At 38.7% G+C, this 20,074-nt stretch overlaps 1 protein-coding gene across 1 annotated transcript in view; it reads left to right on the forward strand.

Annotated features, from left to right (window-relative positions):
• The first annotated feature begins 397 nt into the window (after positions 1-397).
• Positions 398-20,074, forward strand: part of Cftr (CF transmembrane conductance regulator) — a 143,985-nt gene continuing 124,308 nt past the window's right edge. The window contains exons 1-4 of the mRNA XM_042695895.1: positions 398-421; positions 3,079-3,277; positions 4,417-4,545; positions 9,309-9,558. Of these exons, the coding sequence (XP_042551829.1) occupies positions 398-421; positions 3,079-3,277; positions 4,417-4,545; positions 9,309-9,558 (602 nt within the window). The remainder of the gene's footprint in view (positions 422-3,078; positions 3,278-4,416; positions 4,546-9,308; positions 9,559-20,074) is intronic.

Raw genomic sequence — 20,074 nt, forward strand, 5'->3', positions numbered from 1 at the left:
CTAGCATAGCCACAGATAGGGTTTCAGGTATGAGTATCCTTACTTTCCCTTTTACCATCTCTTGACCCTTAGAAGATAGGGCCTTTATTTCCCCATGTTGGGAGTGGGGCCCTCTGGTTGTGGGTTCCAGGCATGTGCTCCTTTGACCTCACTCTCTGAAATGACCAACGTAGTCTCAGCATGGTAGACAAGCCGGTCTGGGATACACTTTGGCGACTCCACATCCTCTGGGAAAACACAAGCATACCCTCAACTCCAGCAGGGGTTTGGGACCATTCCAGACTCCTGTCAAAGGGTCCTTCCATCTCACGGCTGCCGTGGGCATGGAGCTCTCTCCCAGTGGTGCTGTGCAGCAATGAAGCCATCCTCTGAGACATTTAAAAAATTTTAAACCAAAATGGATAAAGATATAATGGCATGGGTAAGATCTTCCTGGTAGCTCATTTCCTTTTTCTATTTTTTGAATTTGATTTTTTAAAAATAGTATGGGCTCGATCCACAATCCCCTGTCCTTGTGGATTATAGGGGATACCTGTGGTAAGAGTAAGATGTAGTTGTGAGCACAATGTTTTAAAGGCTTAAGAAATATAAGCTGGATCACGATCAGTCTCAATTTGTTGGGGCTAATTCATAAAGGCAATAACCACAAATAAATGTGCAGTAACATTTCTATAATCCAGGAGGCAAAAAGCAATCCAGACTGAGTATCTACAGAAACATGAACATAGGACAAGCTGCCAAAAGAAGGAACATGAGTCGCATCCATTTGCCATACTTGCCCAGGCAGAAGACCCCCAGGGGTGAACTACGAAGGTGGAGGCAGCATGAGCAAGTGGACACTGGGCACTATTGCATGGGCTTGTTTGTGAGTTAATCTAAGCTGCTTATGAAGGGTGGCTGCATTTTGATGTAATTTTTGAAGGGCATCAAGTGCAGCATCAATGGGGGATTGAATAAGCATAAAAAGCCAAGTTAACTCATCAGCAAGGGCATTGCCGTATGTTAAAGGTCCAGGTAGAAGAGACTAGGCAGGCATATCTGTGCACTGCAACAATTGCTGCTGGAGGGTGGTAAAAAGATGCAACAGTTCCTTATCTGAGGTAAGAATAATGGCATCCTGAGTGCGTAGTAAAACAGAAACAACCTACTGGCTATCTGAGTGAAATTTATAGCAAAAGGGAACTGTCATAAAGCCAAACTGGCAGCAAACAGCTCCACCCTTTGTGCAGAAGTGCTATTATATTGTACTTGTCTGGTGGAAGTATGATGTGGGGATTACAACAGGAGCCCCACCTTTCCATTCTTAGACCCATCAATAAACATATTGGGATCATTAGCAATAGGCTTAGAATAAATGAAGGAGCAGGCAGTAATACAATGATCATCAGCAAAATGTAGTAATGCAGGCAAGTGAAAAAGTACCTGCCCAGGAAAATTGACTATAGCAATTTGCCATTCCAAGGAGGTCTGTAACAGGCTGTCATACAGAGTCCTAGTCCTGAGCCAGGCCAAAGGCATCAGGTTCACACCCAGTCAATTGAATACAAAGCCTGTGTCCTTTAGAAATAAATAAGGAAATTAAAGGGTTAATAACACTCATGAAATGGTAGGCCAAAAATATCCATCTAATGGGAGCATCCTGCCAAAGGACAGCAATCAGGAATTTGCAATGATTTAAAATATATAAAACAGCTGGGCGCTGGTAGCTCACGCCTATAATCCTGGGTACTCAGAAGTCTGAGTACCCAGGCAAGAAAGTCCATGAGACTCTTGTCTCCAATAAAACCAATAGAAACCCAGAAGTGGTGCTGTGGCTCAGGTGGTAGAGTGCTAGCCTTGAGCTGAAGAGCTGAGAGACAGTGCACAGGCCCAGAGTTCAAGCCCCATGACATACATACATACAAACAAACATACAAACCATACATACATACATACATACATATATACATGGATATATACATACATACAAAACAATGGGTTGGGAATAATCTATGCACACAAGCTGGGCCTCACTAATTGCATATTTAACAACTTTTAAGGCTTTAACTGCTTTAGTAAGAACTCTTGGGGAGGCTGGGTTAGAGTCATCCTGAAAAATCTGAAAAAGAGGTTGTAATTTGCAGTGAAGAATGAATCTAATTGATGTCCCCCAATAACTTTTGAAAATCATTGTGAGTTTGCAATTGCTCAGTCCTTACCTTTAGTTTTGGAGGAGTGACCTTTCTTTGGGAGATGTGATACCCTAGATATGAAAGAGGATCTTGTCTCAACATTTTTAGGGGTTACAATCAGGTTGTATAGCCGTAAAGACTGTTGCATATCCTAAAACATAAGATTAACCTGGTTCTCCTCTGATGCTCCAATCAAGATATTGTCCATATAATGGATTATATAGGCAGAGGGGTACTTTTTACATATAGGCTGTATGGCCTTGTTCACATAGAGTTAGCATAGTGTGGGGCTGTTGGCCATTTTCTGGGGCAGCACTGTCCATTCATATCTGTCATAAGTTTTGATCATATGAATGCTGGGAACAGAAAAATCAATTTTTCCCCGTCCCCTGGATACAGAGGTATGGTAAAAAAAAAAAAAAAGCAGTCCTTTAAATCTGTTACCAATAGGGAAAAAGAAAGGAATAGCTGTTGGTGAGGGCAGGCCAATAGGGAAAAAGAAAGGAATAGCTGTTGGTGAGGGCAGGCCAAGTTTTAAGCCAACCCTAGGGAACATAGCTTTATTAACCTCTCGAAAGTCCTGAAGAAGTCTCCATTTCCCTGATTTCTTTTTAATAAGAAAGATAGAGGTGTTCCAGGAACTAGTGGAAGGCTTATGGCCTTGTAACAATTGCTCATGAACAGAGCCTCGGCAGCATCAGGTTTTCCTTAGGCAATGGCCACTGATCTACCCATATGGGTGTTGAGGTCTTCCAATATATAGGTTCTGTATGTAAAGCTACCGTTATCGGTGGCCCTGTGAAAAACTCAAGCCCTGTCTGTTTAGGTTTGCAACAGGCTGGTAAGGTTTTAACCTTCCTTTCCCTTGTGGTCTCAGACCTGACATTCCATCATACCCTTGATTAAGCATTTGTTGAGTAACAACTGGGTTGGGACTGTGAATGTAAGCACCCATCTGAGAAAACACATCACGGCCCCACAGATTTACTGGAAGATCAGTCAAAACAAAAGGTTAAAAGACACCCGAATGGCCTTCCTTGTTCAGCCACCACAGGATGGCAGAACTTTTTTGGGTAACTTTGGACATGCCTATACTCTGCAGCAGGGTGAGGCTATCTTCTTTTGGCCAGGAGGGGGCTAGTATAGGCAAGATATAACAGAAACATCAGCTCTGGTGTCAAGACTGTGAAAAGCTTCCCTTCTATGTAAAATTCTAACTCAGGTCATTCTTGCCCAATTCTCTGAAGCCACAAGACCTTCTCTGTGGAGCCAGAGCCTCTATTTCCCCAGTTAGGTTGATGAGATTTATTAGAAAGAGGAACTAAAGGAAGCAAAATCAATTGAGCAATGTGAATATGGGCAGGGACAAGCAAGGTTCCTTTTTTCAACCCAGCCATGATTTAAATCTCTCCTGTATAATAATTATCAATGACACCATGGTAAACAATCAGCCCTTTTATAGTTCAGCTGGAGCTGCTCAACACCAAACCTTCTGTGGTGGCAAAGGCCCCTAAACCCCTCTAGGAATGGCAACCAGAGGAAGATCTCCCTCCAAATACACCCTCTCTGCTGTTTGCCTCCATCTTGTAAGACAGGAAAAAAGTTGGAAATCCCCAGTATACTCCCCCTTCTCCTTAACAGTCAGTATAGCCTTTTGGACTGCAGATGTGGGTGGAGGAGGCTGAATTAAAAGCAGGTGTAATTACCTTCCCCTTTTATCACAGGGAAAGTAGCTCCCACAGGGCCAGGCAGAGGGGGTGGCCATGGTCTTGGAGGGTCTTTGTCTTCTTTACAGAGAATGTTGAATATCTGATACAGACTTTCAGTGTCTCTAACACTAGGACTGACAGCCCTCTCCCTTCACATGTGATGTACAAAGGAGGGTCTCTTTATTTTTCCCCTCAGATAAGGATTTTATAGAAACAATTTCAATATGGTGATTGGGATCAAGACTGTGAATCATATTCCAAACAGAAAATGTCTGAGGGAGAATAGCATGTTTTCCTCTGATTTTTATCTGATTTTTAAAATTCCTGACCCACCTTTTGCCATATAGCCAATTCCACCATTCCCTCCTCAGGAAACCAGGGGCAGAGATCCTCGACAACCTCAAAAAATTCCTCTAGCCCCTTTGAACTAATGTTGCAGCCCTTTTGCCTCACAAGGGCCAAGAGGGCTGTCAGAAATAGTTGCCTTTCTTTGCTCTGTTTCACCCTCCTGCAAGTCTCCTTTCCTTTTCTGGCAGTGTGCTTCGTGGTCCCCTTACCTGATTGCTTCTGTGCTCACCAGTTGCTGCGGTCTAGCTGCAGGCAGCACGAACAGGGGCTCCCAAGGGGCAAGGGGATTGATGAAGGAGACGGAGAGAAGGCTGAAGGCACAGCTCTGTTAATTCCAGCAAAATCCTTAGTTATATACACATTCTGTATTTGTCAAATGCTTGCATCACATTGTTCTAGGACCTGCTGCGCCAGAAAGTGCAGACAGTATGCATCCTTTCTTAATCTATTTCAAACAATCCCTCAGATAAGTCCCCAGGCCCAGAAGCTGAGAAAAACACTTCCTCAAATAAAAGGGCAAGTGCTTGCAGCCCGAAGGTTGGAGTCAATGGCCAGGAGCCTTTGCTTACATGTTGCCAGCTCCTGGCACCTTGGGGTCTGAAACAGTTTCTTATTGTCATAGTATCCAATTTCTTTCCAAATAATCTGCTATCATCTCTAGAGAGAACTCAGTGACCACAAGTAGATTCTGAGTTTTGAAACATTACCTTATTCTGTACTGTATATCTCACCAAGCTCTAATTTGCCAAAACATTAATAGCTACTATTGCTCTTAGGCATCTTCAGACTTACTTTTTAGGATAACATTTCAACTATTGTATCAGCAACCCCAAGAGAGAATGGTTGCTTCATTAAGTATACTGTATTACTAAATAACCAGTGAGTTAAAAGGAAACAGAAAGCATTATTTTTGCCTCCACAAAGGTGATAGGAGAAAGTTGTGTATGTATTTGTGCATATGTGTTTCAAACAGAATTTAGATGAAATACAATGGAAACAGTCAAATTAGATGAGAAAGAGACTTATGTCCCAGAACATCTCTTTCTGGTCCTGAAGCATTGTTGTAAGACTGTGACATGCATTTGCATTCTGGGATATCATTATGGAACACTGCAGAAGAGCCACAATGCTTCTATCCCTCTCTTTTGGATAAATTTAACATTGGAGTCAGTCTGTGCAGTAAAACCAGCAATATCTTGCCTTTTCTCTTTTGATGAATTTTCCCTATATTTGCCCCTACTAAAGCTCGCTTGGGAAGCATTACGAGCAACATATTGAAGATACGTTGAATATGATGAAGAAAGTATAGTGCCAATTTACTCTTAGCACCCTGTCTGTCAGGAGAAGCAACAAAATGGTCCTCTCATAATCTTTCTTAAACTGAGAACATTTGTAGGAAGCACCCGGCCTATTGCTGAGCACATAGAAGATGCTGAATAAATGTTGCCTTCCTTTCTTCCTCCTTTTGCTCCTCGACCTCTTTTCTTGCCACCTTCACATTACTCCTTTCCTTCTTCTACTCCATCCTTTCTCCCTATTCTTGTCCTTACCCTTCCCTTCCTCCCCCTCTTCCTTCTTTGTAATATACCATTAAAATGATGCCACACAACAGAAGGGAACCCTATTGCATTGTTGGTGGGAATGTAAACTTGTTCAACCACTTTGGAAAGTAGTATGGAGGTTCCTCAAAAATTCCACATAGAGCTCCCCTATAACCCAGCAATCCCACTTTCAGGCATTTACCCACATGATCACAAACAAGACCATACTAAAGCTACCAGCATTATTTACCATAGCTAAGATATAGAACCAACCTAGATGCCCCTCAGTATATGAATGGATCTACAAAATGTGGTATATACACCCAATGGAATTCTATGCCTCCATCAGAAAGAATGATATTGCCCCATTTGTTAGGAAATGGAAAGACTTGGAAAAAATTATATTAAGTGAACTAAGCCAGGCCCAAAGAAACATAGGTCCCATGGTTTCCCTTATTTGCAATAACTAGTATATGTCTGAGACAAGCAGAAAAGGTCAGATAAGTTGATGTTAGGTGAAATGAACCCCAAGATAAGTATTCAAATGTTTTTTTTTCTTTCTTGCTATCTTTTCTAACGTATTTATAAGATGGTTTCTTTGTTGCTTTGTATGTCCCTCCCCCATGGTATAACCCCTGCTTTCATTGTATTTGATGTTGGTATAATTTGTGGAGGGGAATGGCAAAACAAATCGTTTAAATAGGGATACAGGTGGACCCATTGCAACAATGAGATGTACAAGTCATTATGTTGAAAAACGAACTTTACAACTTTTTCTGGGTGGGGTCCCCGACCCCTGGGTGGGGAGGTGCGGATGAGATGGGAAGGGGAAACAAAGGAGGAGGCAACAATGCTTGATAAGAAATGTACTCGCTATCTTGCCCATGTAATTGTAACCCCTCTGTACAGTATTTTCACAATAAAAAACTAAAAAAAATGATGCCATACAAATAGCCACTCTCTCTTTAATATTTACATTCAGTTTAGCCTAAAGCATTAGGAAATTTTGTAGAAGAACATGTAGTCATAAAGTGTTTGGGCTCAAGAAACAGACTATACAGGTTGAAACTTAGGGCCTTGTGTTTGCTAGGCAGGTACTGAGTTATATCACCATTCACCTCTATTATTATTAACCAGGCAGTTTACGTGGAAAAATTAATAAACTTTTTATACCTCAGAAACTTCCTCTGCAGTAGCTAAATAATAAAAACCTTACCCGTTCCACAAAGGTGTGATAAGAATTGAAAGAGGTGAAACATGCTGTATAGTTGTCATTATAGATGGCATATATGACAAATACCCAACAAGTATAAATGATTGCAATATTATAAAGTGATATATGCTGGCATTTAAGTAGTCTAGAGACAAAAGTGTAACTGGTTCTTATTACTATCTTCCTTTAACTTCTGTTAAGATTTAGGCTTAAGTTTTCCGATTTGACCTATATCTTTGAACGTATTTTATGGGGGAAGGTGATTTCCCACTTTAGGTATGTACCTAGATATAATCCTGAATATCATATCTCAATCTCAACTAATTAATTTGAACATCTCTGCTAATTATATTCAAGTTCTAAAAGACAAAGCTTTGGTTTCTGCCAAAACAAATTTCGGCAGTAACGGGTTATGATAAGAAAAAACAGTCTAGTATCTTCTTATGCACATATGCATGTACACCCTTACAAGAGAATATTATAGCTTGCATCACTTATTTAGAATAAGCTACATTGGCTAGTTGGTTTGTGGATTTCTGCTTTCTCAGTCTCATTGCTGAACTAACTTAGGGAGAAAGACTGGGTTGGTGTGACAGTATATGTATGTACAAAGGATGATTTCATTTTTACAATTTTATTTTATTGTGAAGATGCTGTACAGAGGGCTTACATGAGTAAGGCAATGAGCACATTTCTTGTTAAGCATTCTTAACTTCTCCCTTGTTGTTTTCTCACTATCCCTTCCTTCCCCCACCTCCCTCACTCCTTCCCTTGCCCCAAGTTGTACAGTTCATTTCCAATATAGTGTCTTATAGGTATCATTTTTGCAGTGGGTCATCTTGTATCCTTATTCCACTCCCCTCTCTTCCCCGCCCCCCCCAAAAAAAAACTCAAGAAAGATGATTCATTTTAAATAATACTACACATTGATGGGCATAGTGACTTGGAATTGGACCTGAGTTTGAATCATAGTTTAACAATTACAGGTATTGACTTATCTTCTTTAACACTAAAAACTGGGGATAATAAACACATACTCAACATTATTGTTATAAGATTTCTAAGAATGATGCATAGGAATATGGGAGCATTGAAGTCACTACTTTATTTTCTCTTTCCAGAGGAAGGAAGTTGACTGACAAATACTTGGGGTCTCCTGGAGCTCATATCCCTTTGGTTAACTTCTGTGATCTTTGGAACTTAGTTCTTAATCCCTTGACTAAGGGATTGATAACAAAGAGGAACTGATTACATCTGCATTTCAAAATATATGTACTGTATTTGATAGCTCGCCCTAGCAGTTAGAAAGCAAATGACAGAGCAGGGTAGGGAGTGAATGGAGGGAATTTAATTACACACCTGGGAAAAGTCAATAGTGAGGACTCAGTTTTTTTCATACTAGAGAGAGGCAAATGTGGTACAGGATGTACAACAATGGATCATAAGTTAGAAAAACTAAAGCTTTTTCCTGGTGTCTAACTTTATGCCATCTGGTTTATCTCTTTTCTCTTCCTTTAACTGTGAATAAGATATGTCACAAATGGTCTTTTTTGCCTTTCAATATTGAAGTAACAATGAATGTTTCTTGTGCTTTAGTTTTTCAATTCAAATTCAGTGCACACTTGCTTTTGGACCACGGAGCTCAGGAGTGAAAGGCTTCTTGAGCTCTTTACAGTTCAGCAGTTGGACACAAAAATCTTCCCACCAAAAACTAGGAAGGAAGGTGCCCAGCTCTGGGCTAGTCTCCATGCCCTCTGAGAGTACAAGACCGCTGCGTTGTTCTGGGCCAGGTCAAAGAGACCAGGATACCTTGTCTTCAAAGAGTTTGGATTCCTTTCAGAGTATTAGTCAAGATGTTTTGCTGAGCAAGACTAGGAATCCATAGGAGGGCGGATTAGTTTACATCCTGTCTACTTGTCATTACCTCTAACACACACACACACACACACACACACACACACACACACACACACAATTACAGACAGGCAGGCAGGCAGACAGACAGACACACACACTTAAAACACACAAGCTGAATGAAATATGTTAGTGATTTTAGGGGAGAAATGGGTAAAACAGTAAGGTTTCTTGCATCCTTCTAGGGGTGTGTGTGTGTGTGTGTGTGTGTGTGTGTGTGTGTCCAAAGATGTCTGTGCCACACTTGGAGCTCATACATGTTGGAATTGAGCAAAGCTTGGCTTTTCCCTCTGACATGCTAAGGAGGCTTTGAGGCTCACCTCAGACCTGCGGTGGAACTTCCAGCTCTCTGCTGCTGTATTTTTAATACTCGGGACACATACTTTCCTTCTTACAAAAAATGCACCTGCAGACGTAACAGGAACCGGGTTAGGATCTCAGAAGAAAGGAGGAGGAGAAGGAGGAGGAGGAGGAGGATCAGGGAAGCTGGAGGCAGCTGGTGGTGGGTCCCGTGAAATCTGGTGCGTCGGGAGGGTCGGGGAGGCTGCCGGGGCTGGGTCAGCTCCGGCCGGGCGCCAGGGGTCCCGGAGCGTCGGTCTCGGCCCGGGGAGACTTGAAGGCGGCTGCACGGGGACTGTGCCCCGCCTGCGGGCTGGTCCCGGGTTGGACCTTAGGGTAGTGGAGCTGGAAGGAGCGCGCGGAGCAGGAGGGGAGGGAAGGACGGAGGGAGGAAGGTGGGAGTGTAGGCTGGGAAAGGCCGGGCGGGAGGCTAGGAGGAAGGGGCGCGCGCGGGGGCGCGGGCGGGGGGCGCAGCAGGGTGGAGAGAGCGGCTGGAGCAAATTTGGGGCCGGGCTAGCAGCCGTTTGGCTTTTAACCTGGGCAAGTGGAGGCGGGGAAGGAGCCCGGGGAAAGGGGAGGTGTGTGGGATGGGGGTGGGTGGGGGGGAGGGTGGGAAGCACATGACATCACAGCAGGTCAGAGAAAAAAGGGTGCGCGGCAGGCACCGGCAGGAGCAGGGCGTTTTGGCACTGGGAGCGCGCCCGGCCTGCCCCGCGGGGACCTCGTGCCTGTAGAGACCATGCAGAAGTCTCCTCTGGAAAAGGCCAGCGTCCTCGCCAAACTTTTTTTCAGGTAGGAAGGGTGTCCAGCGGATCTTTGGAAGGTCACGTGTCCACGAAGGAGGAGGGAGCGAATCTGGAAAGAGTTTGGGGAAAGGAGGAAGGCTTCTTTATTATTATTTTTTTTTAAGATGCACTATCATTCATCATTGTGATTTTGTAGGATAAAATCACGTTAAGAAGCGGTAAAACCATAAACGGTTTGAATAGAGAGCAAAATCGACTGGCAACTCAAAGTCAGACTCCCCAAGTCTAAACGCGGTTTGGTGAAATTAATTTCTTTGACTCTTTTTTTTTCTGAAAAAAAAGATAAATTATGAAATTATTATAGATCAAGTCTTAAAAGTTTGTTCCTTTATTTTCTCTTCTTCATGCCTGTAGGAAACTTGTCTCTTGGCACCCAAGTGTCAGGCTTGTATGTGGCTGGGTGGTGAGAAAAGGTTTGTTGTTGGAATTTTAGGGGAAAAAAAATCGGGAGAGGGAATTATGTACTTACAATTTTTATTGTTGGGATACTAAGTAAATCTTAACAAATATTTGACACAATCCCGTTGTTCTTCATAAGAATGAAAGCAAATCTATTGAGAAACTTACCTTAAAAATGTGTGCATACTATTAGCTACAACTTGTAAAACAAAAAAAAGAGGTGAGAATTATGGAAATGCAAAGCTGTGAGTACAAGCATGGATATTCTATCCAAGTGACATTTAATAAATTATACCCATATTCTACCTTGCATGTGATGAGCTGTAAAAAACTTGCAAACTTCCTTTGACTAGATTTTTTTTTAAATAAGAGTTAAAATTCAAAGTCTTAGGCAACTGCAATTAAATGTAGCTCTTCAGATTTGAATTATTCTTTGGATACTGTATCTGCTTTGTTCCTATTATTACCCTTGTGTGAATGAATGAAAAGGTGCAGCTCTCCCAGGGGACATTACTTGACTCATACTTTCCTAATGAATCAGCATGTTAAAGTATCAGAAAAGCCACGTGTATTAGAAACCTGCCCTTATATATGTATGTTTGTGTGTGAGGGACATTTAGCTTTCATATCTCTCTAATATTCAGTAGAACTGGAACTCAGGTGCTAAGGAGAAGCCATTGGCCTTTGAAGGAGAGCTCCTCCCTGTGGATGAAAGAAAAGGACTTTACTCTTTGGAATTACTCTTGCATTGATCTTTACAGTACCTGTTGTTACATTGTCTATAAAACTGGCTTATCTGTTGATCTATTTATTATTCTACTACTTAGTAAATTGGAATGTTAATGGTTATGAATTATAGGACTATTATGAAAGCACTTTGAGAAATCTACAAACAATTTTCAGGAGATTAGTGATTATTTTTACTATGGAGATTATTGGTTATTAATTAACATGGAACTTCAGAATTGCTTATCTACAGAAGTATTTTGAATTTTTTTCCTAATATATTTCATTATATTTTAAAAATGCTCTTAGGTCAATTTGAAAAGAAAATATGGTATAATAGGGCCTAAATTTGTTAAGAGCCTACTCATTTCTGTTCTCCAAACTATTTCACAATATATTGCTCTAAGAATAAGCCATGCTTTTAAAAGTTAAGTTCCTACTATTTATAGGAACTGACAATCACCTCAAGTACCTGTGATTATAAACTTCCTTTGGAATTATAAATTCCATTGGGCTAGGCAATATAACCTATAAGTCAATGGAAGTAGGCTTCCATTCCCAATATTTTGACTTCCGACTCCATATTTACTTAGTAGCTGTGTGATCTGAGACAAGTCCCTTAACATCTCTGTTTGCATGACATGGCATTTAAAACTTGGAATCTAGTAGGACCTGTGACACAGGACTTAATCTTAAAAAAATATATGTACTGTGTTCAATCTAGTAAATGTTAGCTGCTATTATTATTAATATTATTAAATCACAGGTTTTTCATTCGTTAGACTACCATGTGCCTTGTATATATATGCAAAATGGCCAATTAATCTCTGTTTTGTTTGTCGGTCATGGGGCTTGAACTCTGGGCCTGGGTGCTGTCCCTCAGCTTTTCAGTTCAAGGCTAGCACTCTACCACTTGAGCCACAGCACCACTTCCGGTTCTCTGAGATAAGAGTCTCACGGACTTTCCTGCCCAGGTTGGCTTTGAACCGTGATCCTCAGATCTCAGCCTCCTGAGTAGCTAGGATTAAAGGCATGAGCCACCAGTGGCTGGCTGTTGTGAACAATTTTGTGACTGTCAATCTGTATGGTAAATGAATAGGCTAGTTTGAGAATTTAATTTGAGAAAATTCATCTAACATAGCCTTACCAGACATTTAGGGAAAAAAATCATTATCTTCTTAAATACCTCAGAATTTAACTTTCTGAAAGTGATTCATTTAGTTTCATAGCTATAAAAGAGTAAAACTTACAATCTACTCATGATTTAACATTTGGAAATTCAAGAGCTCAGGAAAAATCTTTCTGAATTTTCCAAGTTTCATTTCAAAAACAAAATTTAAAGACACAAGTAGCTGTCATGCATAGTAGGAAAAAATATTTTTTCTACAAATCAGATATCATATATCATGGAAAACAAGTACCTTAAGATGAAACTGCTATGAAAACAACATTTATGAAATAAGATATTTTAAAGCCAGATTTGATGCATTATGTAGACTGTGATTCATTTTCCAGTGGGATTAATTTACAAAAGTTTACAAGGGAGAGATTTTGATTTGAGGAAATGTTTCAAGTTTGTATTTTCCTTTTTTAATGTATTTTTTTATTATCTTTAAGTACCTGTGCATTTTCTTCTAATTTTTTAATGTAGTGATCTAGTTTCTTTCCTCTTTGTCTTTTCTCGAATTTCTCATATTCTGTTTAATTTTGTGTGCTTAACTGTGTTGAATGATATGACATCAATCAAAAACTTTTAATCTTTTTATTATGGAATAACCTTGAAAACTGTATATAAATTTCTTTTTATTTGTGCATATTTTATGTGTGTATTGTTTCTGGGAGTGAATTCAGGGCCTAGGTGCTGTCCCTGAACTTTTGTGCTCAAGGCTAGTACTCTCTCTACTGTTTGAGCCACAGCTCCACTTCTGCCTTTTTTTGGTGGTTAATCGGAGAGGACCTTTTTGCCTGGGTTGGCTTTGAACTGTGATTCTCAGATCTCAGCTTCCTTAGTAGCTAGGATTATAGTTATGTGCCACCAGTGCCTAGCACTTTTACTTTACTTCTGTATCGTAATTATCTTTCAGTTATAGTTTATGTTTAGATTAAAAATCATGTTTTAGACTTATCACTTTACTTTGCTTCTCAATGAGTTTTTCACTATATCTCATAATCAGAATTATCATCATAATTAGATTTAACAGCCAACATTTACAAAAGATTAGGTATAAATCTTTTGGCACACCACAAATATCTTCTCCACCTCCCCCACCCCCCCATTGAGATAGTCTTCCTTTGCAGCCCAGGTTTGTCTAGAATTTGCAGTGCACCTCAGGCTCGTCTTGAAGTCTTGATCCTCCTCCTCCTGCCTCCCAAATGCTGGACGTACAAGCATGCAACACCATTGCCAGTTCAAAAACAATTCTTAATGAAAACAAATATAAGAGCTTGAGCATTGGCAGCTTAATTATTTAAGCATATATAAAAATATGTGAAAATGATGATTTTGAAGAAGACCAAACAGAAATGAAAGCATATCATTAAGGAATCAACCACTATTAGTTTATATTAACATTTTATTTTTACTTATTTACAATAAATGAGGAAGGCTTAAATAATGACTGAGTCACAAATATTTTTGCAGTTTGTTAGGAGGTATTCATAAAAAGTTGTCACAGGAAAGTAGCAACTTAACAAGTGTCTAGCTTGCTTCTGATCAATGCACATGCATGGTCACAGATTTATTTCTCAGACAAGGCATAGACTTTCCAAATCAAAAGATTCATGAAACAAAGACCATGATTTAATGAACAATTCCTATTGTGTTGCACAACTACGCATAGTGCTGGCCTATCATGTGTCTATCTACCAATCCATGGGCAAATCCATAGGCCCATTCAGTAGCCACAGTCCTGATTTTCATACTTTTGTCAGTTTTGTCTCCTGTAGGAAGTGGAGGAGGATATCTCTGTCATAGGAACCCCTCTCTCTTCAACAATGTTGCCCAACAGTACCAAACAACTTTCCCTTCTTCCAGTTCTGGAAAGCATTTATTTTCCTTTTGCTGATTACATTTTGTTATTAGTTTTGTTATTATGTAGCTCAGACTTTTCAAGTTGTGATATGTGTTAATTTTGTGTAAGTTTTGGCTGGGTTAACTCTGAGTTCTAAAAGTACTCCTCTATATGATACGACTGGAATTGTAGTGGTTTGGTTGGATAAAATAAATATCCATACATATAATGAAGTTTGCTTTAATTGATTTTTGTCAGTTTTGAAATGAATTTAGGCTGATTTTAAAATTGGTTTTCTTACTTTGATTTGGAAGTGAATTTCAATGCACGTTCCTATATACATATAGGACTTAGCATACAGTGTGCTTTTAAGAGTCATTTTCTTGCAAAAAGAGAACAGTGGAATCTATTTTTCTTATCTGTTTCATTAATATTTTATATTTGTTATGAAAACAAAATATTCCATTGTGCCTACTGATATACAAGGTAAATCACGGCTTGCCAGTTTTTTGTTTATGTTTTATGGAAGGAAGTAGGCTTTAGTGTGATAATATTCCATCTATAGATGTTGAAACTTGTTTAACAGATCCTTGAATGAACACTACCATAAAATATATTATTTTTGTTAGTGTCTTTTTTATAAGAACCTGTAATTTCAGTGTGATAGCCCTATTAGATAAGTATAGGATTGCCAAACTATCAGGGAAGGGTGTTAACCACTTAGCACGCAGTTATATGTTGTTTGTCAAAACTTTAAAAACACCTCTGACTCAGTAGCAATTTTGGCCATTTTGATCCTCTAATTCCTGACGCATCCTGTACAGGGCATTTCCCTGGATCACAATTCAGGTAATGCAATGAGGTCAAGAAGGGGAAACAGACTATGATACAAGTCTGGTTGTTGGGGAAAACTTTATAAATATGTCAAGTGCATTATGTCAGAGCACAGCATTACTATTTAAGTTCCTTCAAATGAACGTACCTCCGAATGAACGTACATTCTTTGGGGTTGTATGTTCAATAAACATTGCCAAAGTTTCTGTAGTGTTTAGGATTATTAGGTTTCATAGCCCTTAAGCTGTGCTCTGATATAGTCTGTGAATTACTCCAAGGAACTGAACCAGAGCAATTATTGTCTTCACAGGTCATGATTCTGAGTAGCTGGGAGGATGCTTTTATTCCATGTATATTCAAGTATTTGTTTCAATATGAAATTAGCATTGCAGAGTGGCTTTACTGTAAAGCTTTGCATCAACAAATAGCATGGGCTTCTTTTAAACAAGAGGCTGCTAAAAATTCAAGTTACTTCTAAATCACTTGATGTAGCGAATCACAAGCTGACAGAGCCCTTGAAGATCTGTTTTTCACAATTGTATCCATTTTTAAGGCTTGTCAAGTTTGCTAGTCTGTGTGCAGCTCCATGAATTTCTTCCAACCTTGTGACATTGTTGACTGCTCCAAATTGTAATGGTCTGTTAGACTTCCTTAGTATAGTATTCAGACCATACCAAAATGCTCAGAGAGAATGACATGGTGGCATATACCAGTCCTGAAGTGGTGGCATCATTTTGATTTTAAAAAGGCTCAAAGAAGGGCTGGGAAGGTGGCTCAGTGGTAGAACACTTGCCTTGCATCCATGAGGCCCTGGGTTTGATTCCCCAGAACCACATAAGCAAAAAGAAAAAAAGCCGGAAGTGGTGCTGTGGCTCAAGTGGTAGAGTGCTAGCCTTGAGCTGAAGAGCTGAGGGACAGCGCCCAGGCCCAGAGTTCAGGCCTCATGACCGGACCCCCCCCCCCCATACAAAAAAAAAAAAAAGGCTCAAAGGAAGCAAATTTTGGAAGAGAAATACTCTGTCCAGTTTTCCCTGTGATCATCAAGTCTACACCTTGGTAGCATAGCCTACTTGCTAATTCTTGGCTCATAGGCTAAGGAAATGACCCAGAGGTTTTGATAAAGTATTTAGGATACTTAGAAGTATAAACTTTGAAATGATGCTCTCATTCTGGCAGGTAATTTCCTGAAGGAGTGGAGCCAAAAAGCAGAATGTCTGCGGTAGGTCAAGATTCTAAGCAGTTTGAAAGATATTCTCATTCATTTATCACCACTGCATTCCATGCAAGACAGTAGGGAGGTCTAGATAAGCAGAAAAGAAATTACCTTTATGGAATCAATTTTCTGAATCTTAGGATCCAAGGGGTTTGTCGAAGCCCTCAGAGGGACATCTAATCCTTAAGGCTAGTTTGCATTTACACTTAAAGGAAGCTTTCAGTAAGAGTTATCCAGACAAAGAAAATGGGGATGAATTCAGAAAACATTTTAAATAGAAAACCAGCTGATTGTGTGTAGCCATGGTAAGAAGAGTGAGCAAAGTGCTTTCAGAGGATTCAGAGAAGGACTTATCTATACATTCTTCCTAAGAATATGTGACAGGAATTTGTAGGAGATACATTTGGAAACCTTAGTAAAGACCAGATCATAAGGGGCTTGGTAAGGATTGCTTGAGCCTTATCTCTCTCCAAGTGAAAGGCCACAGACTGTAAGCAAGGCAGTGATATGACCAGTTCAGAGGCTGTCGCAGTTTTTCAAATACTATCAAAGAACCTCACCTTTCAAGTCAGAGATGAATTCAACATCTGAAAACTCAAATTCGTTTCTTTTCTGCCCTTTTCACCTGATACATTATTATTGCTGTTACCTATCCATAGATGCCATTATGAAGCTTATATGCACTTTACAAATCTATGTAAGACAAGAAAGTACTAAATACATGATCAGATCATGGAAACAGCCTTGACCAACATCAGTAATATAATAAGAAATTGAATAGTTATTCAGGTATATGAAATATATAACTGCAATTACTTCCAAACTTTTAGTCACTACATTAAGTTTATAAAATTGTTGAAATTAAAGACCAAAGGTAGCCATCCCAATGATATCAAAGCTAACTTTTGTTCAGTGAAATTTTCTTAGCTGGAAAGAACTAAAGTGAAAATAATAATTTGAAATACAAATGTGTTATTAGTTATTAATTTATTCATGAATAGTTATATATATTCATTTACTTAGCATTATGATTATGCCTTTAATACGAGGAATATAGTAGTTTGAAATCTTAAGATACAGAGAGAAATTTATTAAATAAGCTGCAAAGTTAGATTCTGGGCTAGCAGACGTGTAAGTTGTTTGTTAAAAATAATTTCCCACAAAAAGCTGCAAAATGCTGAAATAAGGACACAGGTTTGACCCATTGTAACAATGAGATGTTCAAGACACTATGTTGAAAACAAATTTTACTTCATGCGGATGGGGAGGGAGTTAGGGAGGTGAGGAAGGAAGGCATGGTAGGGGAAAAATAAAGGAGGAGGTAACAATGCCCAATAAGAAATGTACTCATTATCTTACTCATGTAACTGAAACCTCTCTGTACAGTATTGGTACAATAAAAACATATATTAAAAAGATTTTTAAAAAAGCTGCCGTTGATGAAAATTTGCTCAATATTTAGTTATTTTGCTGAGAGGAACTTAATTTGAAACAGGATAATGAAATGCTTGGGATAATTATGTAGGCTCTTTGAATTAGGCTTTTCTACTTGATAATTAACAGTGATTTCTATAAGGTTTGAGCACTGTTTCTCAAATTATGGTTGATTAAATCATGTACTATAAAATGTATTAATTATCAATGTAGTTTCTATATGTTATATTACACCTATGTAGCATGGCATAATAAATGTGTAGATTCTTAAGAATCACCTGATATGTACTAATTTAGAATCTCTGAAAGGGAAAAACTGTGACAATCTGTTTTGGTTTTTTAACCATTTTGGTGAATTCATTTAGTGTACTAAATCTAAGAACCATGAGGTCATTAAAATCTTAAGTGAATAGTCCAACTAGTACATCTCAATTTTGGTTGATCTGGATCTCAATTCCAGGGATTTCAACTAAGAATGTCTAAAGTGGGGTCTAGGAATTGGTGCTTTTAATAATGATGACACCATCCTTCACATTGACCAGTTCTAATACTGGTAATTTATAGACCTTAATTAAAACCCTAGACTAAGAAAAATTTTTATTGAGGGATACAATTCAAAGAGGCTGTGGGAAATTTTTATAGCAGACCTCAACTTATTGTGTGTCTTATTCAGGAGGCTTAGGATAGGAGTTGATTCACAAAAGCTTCCAGAAGATTCCAATCTCACATGAAAAAAAGAGAAATATGAAAAGAATGAAGAGATTATTGTGATCAATGCATTGAAAAAAATCTCCATTTCTTAGGTCATGAATAAAAAATCTAAAAGCTACAGATGTTAGAAAAAAGACAGATTTTACCATTTATCATTCATCTGTTTTTATATTTATTTCTCCATTTATATCTCAGAGTTGAGGAAGGGGCAGAGCTAGCTGGTAAATGGTTCTTCAATTTGGTACTTGATTCTTAGTCTCTTGGTGTGTGTGTGTGTGTGTGTGTGTGTGTGCGTGTGTGTGCGTGTGTGTATATGTGTGCATATATATCTATATATTTCTTGAATTTTCTAGTGGTATTTTCATTGCTTTAAAAAGCGATAGGAGGGCTGGGGATGTGGCTTAGTGGTAGAGTGCTTGGCTAGCATTCATGAAGTGCTGGGTTCGATTCCTCAGCACCACATAAACAAAAAAGAACAGAAGTGGCATTGTGACTCAAGTGGTAGAGTGCTAGCCTTGAGCAAAAAGAAGCTCAGAGACAGTGCCCAGGCCTGAGTTCAAACCCTAGCATTGGCCAATAAAAGAAAAAATAAATAGATAGGTATGTTTATCAGTGAATCTAAATTTTCAAGTTATATTTTTCATGGAGCTGAAGGAAATACAAACATATGTGACAATAAAAGACAGTAGATTTTTATAAATACAAAGATATAGTCTTTCCCCAAACAAATGTTAAAATGATTATGTAACATTTATGCATTATTTTCTTGATCCTACATATCTATTTTTTATAATATGATATGTATGAAATGGAGTCAACCTTTATAATTGACTTAAAAACTCTTGAATAAGTTGAGATATGAAAAAGGAAAACATAGAAGGCAAATATTGCTGTCATTTTAGTTGAATTATTTTTCATTTGCTGCAAACCCTACAAGACTGACTTTTCTTAAATGTAGTTTATTTCTTTATATTTCTTGAGAAAGATCGTTGTATGAGCTGCTTTGAAAGATACAGGTAATATATAGTTTGCAGTTTGTCTGGAATGCCAGGCAATGTAATTACAGTAGAAGTTCCCCAAGCTCAGCACTTTCCTGTGCCTGGAAATTATACTGCCTGTCCCACAATTAAAAGTGGTATGAGTGCTGCATGTCCCTGTAACCTTATTCTTAGATATGAAAAGCTATGAGTTATTTAAAAGAATATTTTTGATATAAAAGGCTTAGACTAAAACCTTAATTATGTTACCAAAGAAGCAACTGATAAGTGATTGTGTAAATAAATATATAATATCCTTAATTTAAAAAACAATACACAATATATATATATATGTATTTTGTGAAGAGTGAATGTTAAATTAATGGTGAGTCACATAATCAGTATCATCTTTGAGTATATAAGCATGATAAACTACTATAGAACTATGATAATATTGTCTATGATTTGCTATCAATCGTTTTCTAGATCTTGTATAGCAGTCCATTAGGCTGTGATTAGACCTGTGTGAGCAGGTGTTCTGGAGATATAATGGGCTATTGAGAGTGGTTCAATTATGCAATGCAGAGATAACAAGGAAAGATGATGATAGGCTTAAATATGTGTAAAGAGCTGTCAAAAGATGTTTTCCTATATAGTTGACACTAATGAATTAGCTTGGCAGCCAAGGGAAATGATTGGATAACTCTAAGGGCTCTAATGGGCATATA

Source organism: Dipodomys spectabilis, unplaced genomic scaffold (assembly GCF_019054845.1).
Source record: "Dipodomys spectabilis isolate Male_0828 unplaced genomic scaffold, ASM1905484v1 ptg000197l, whole genome shotgun sequence".
In the NCBI taxonomy this organism is placed as follows: domain Eukaryota; kingdom Metazoa; phylum Chordata; class Mammalia; order Rodentia; family Heteromyidae; genus Dipodomys; species Dipodomys spectabilis.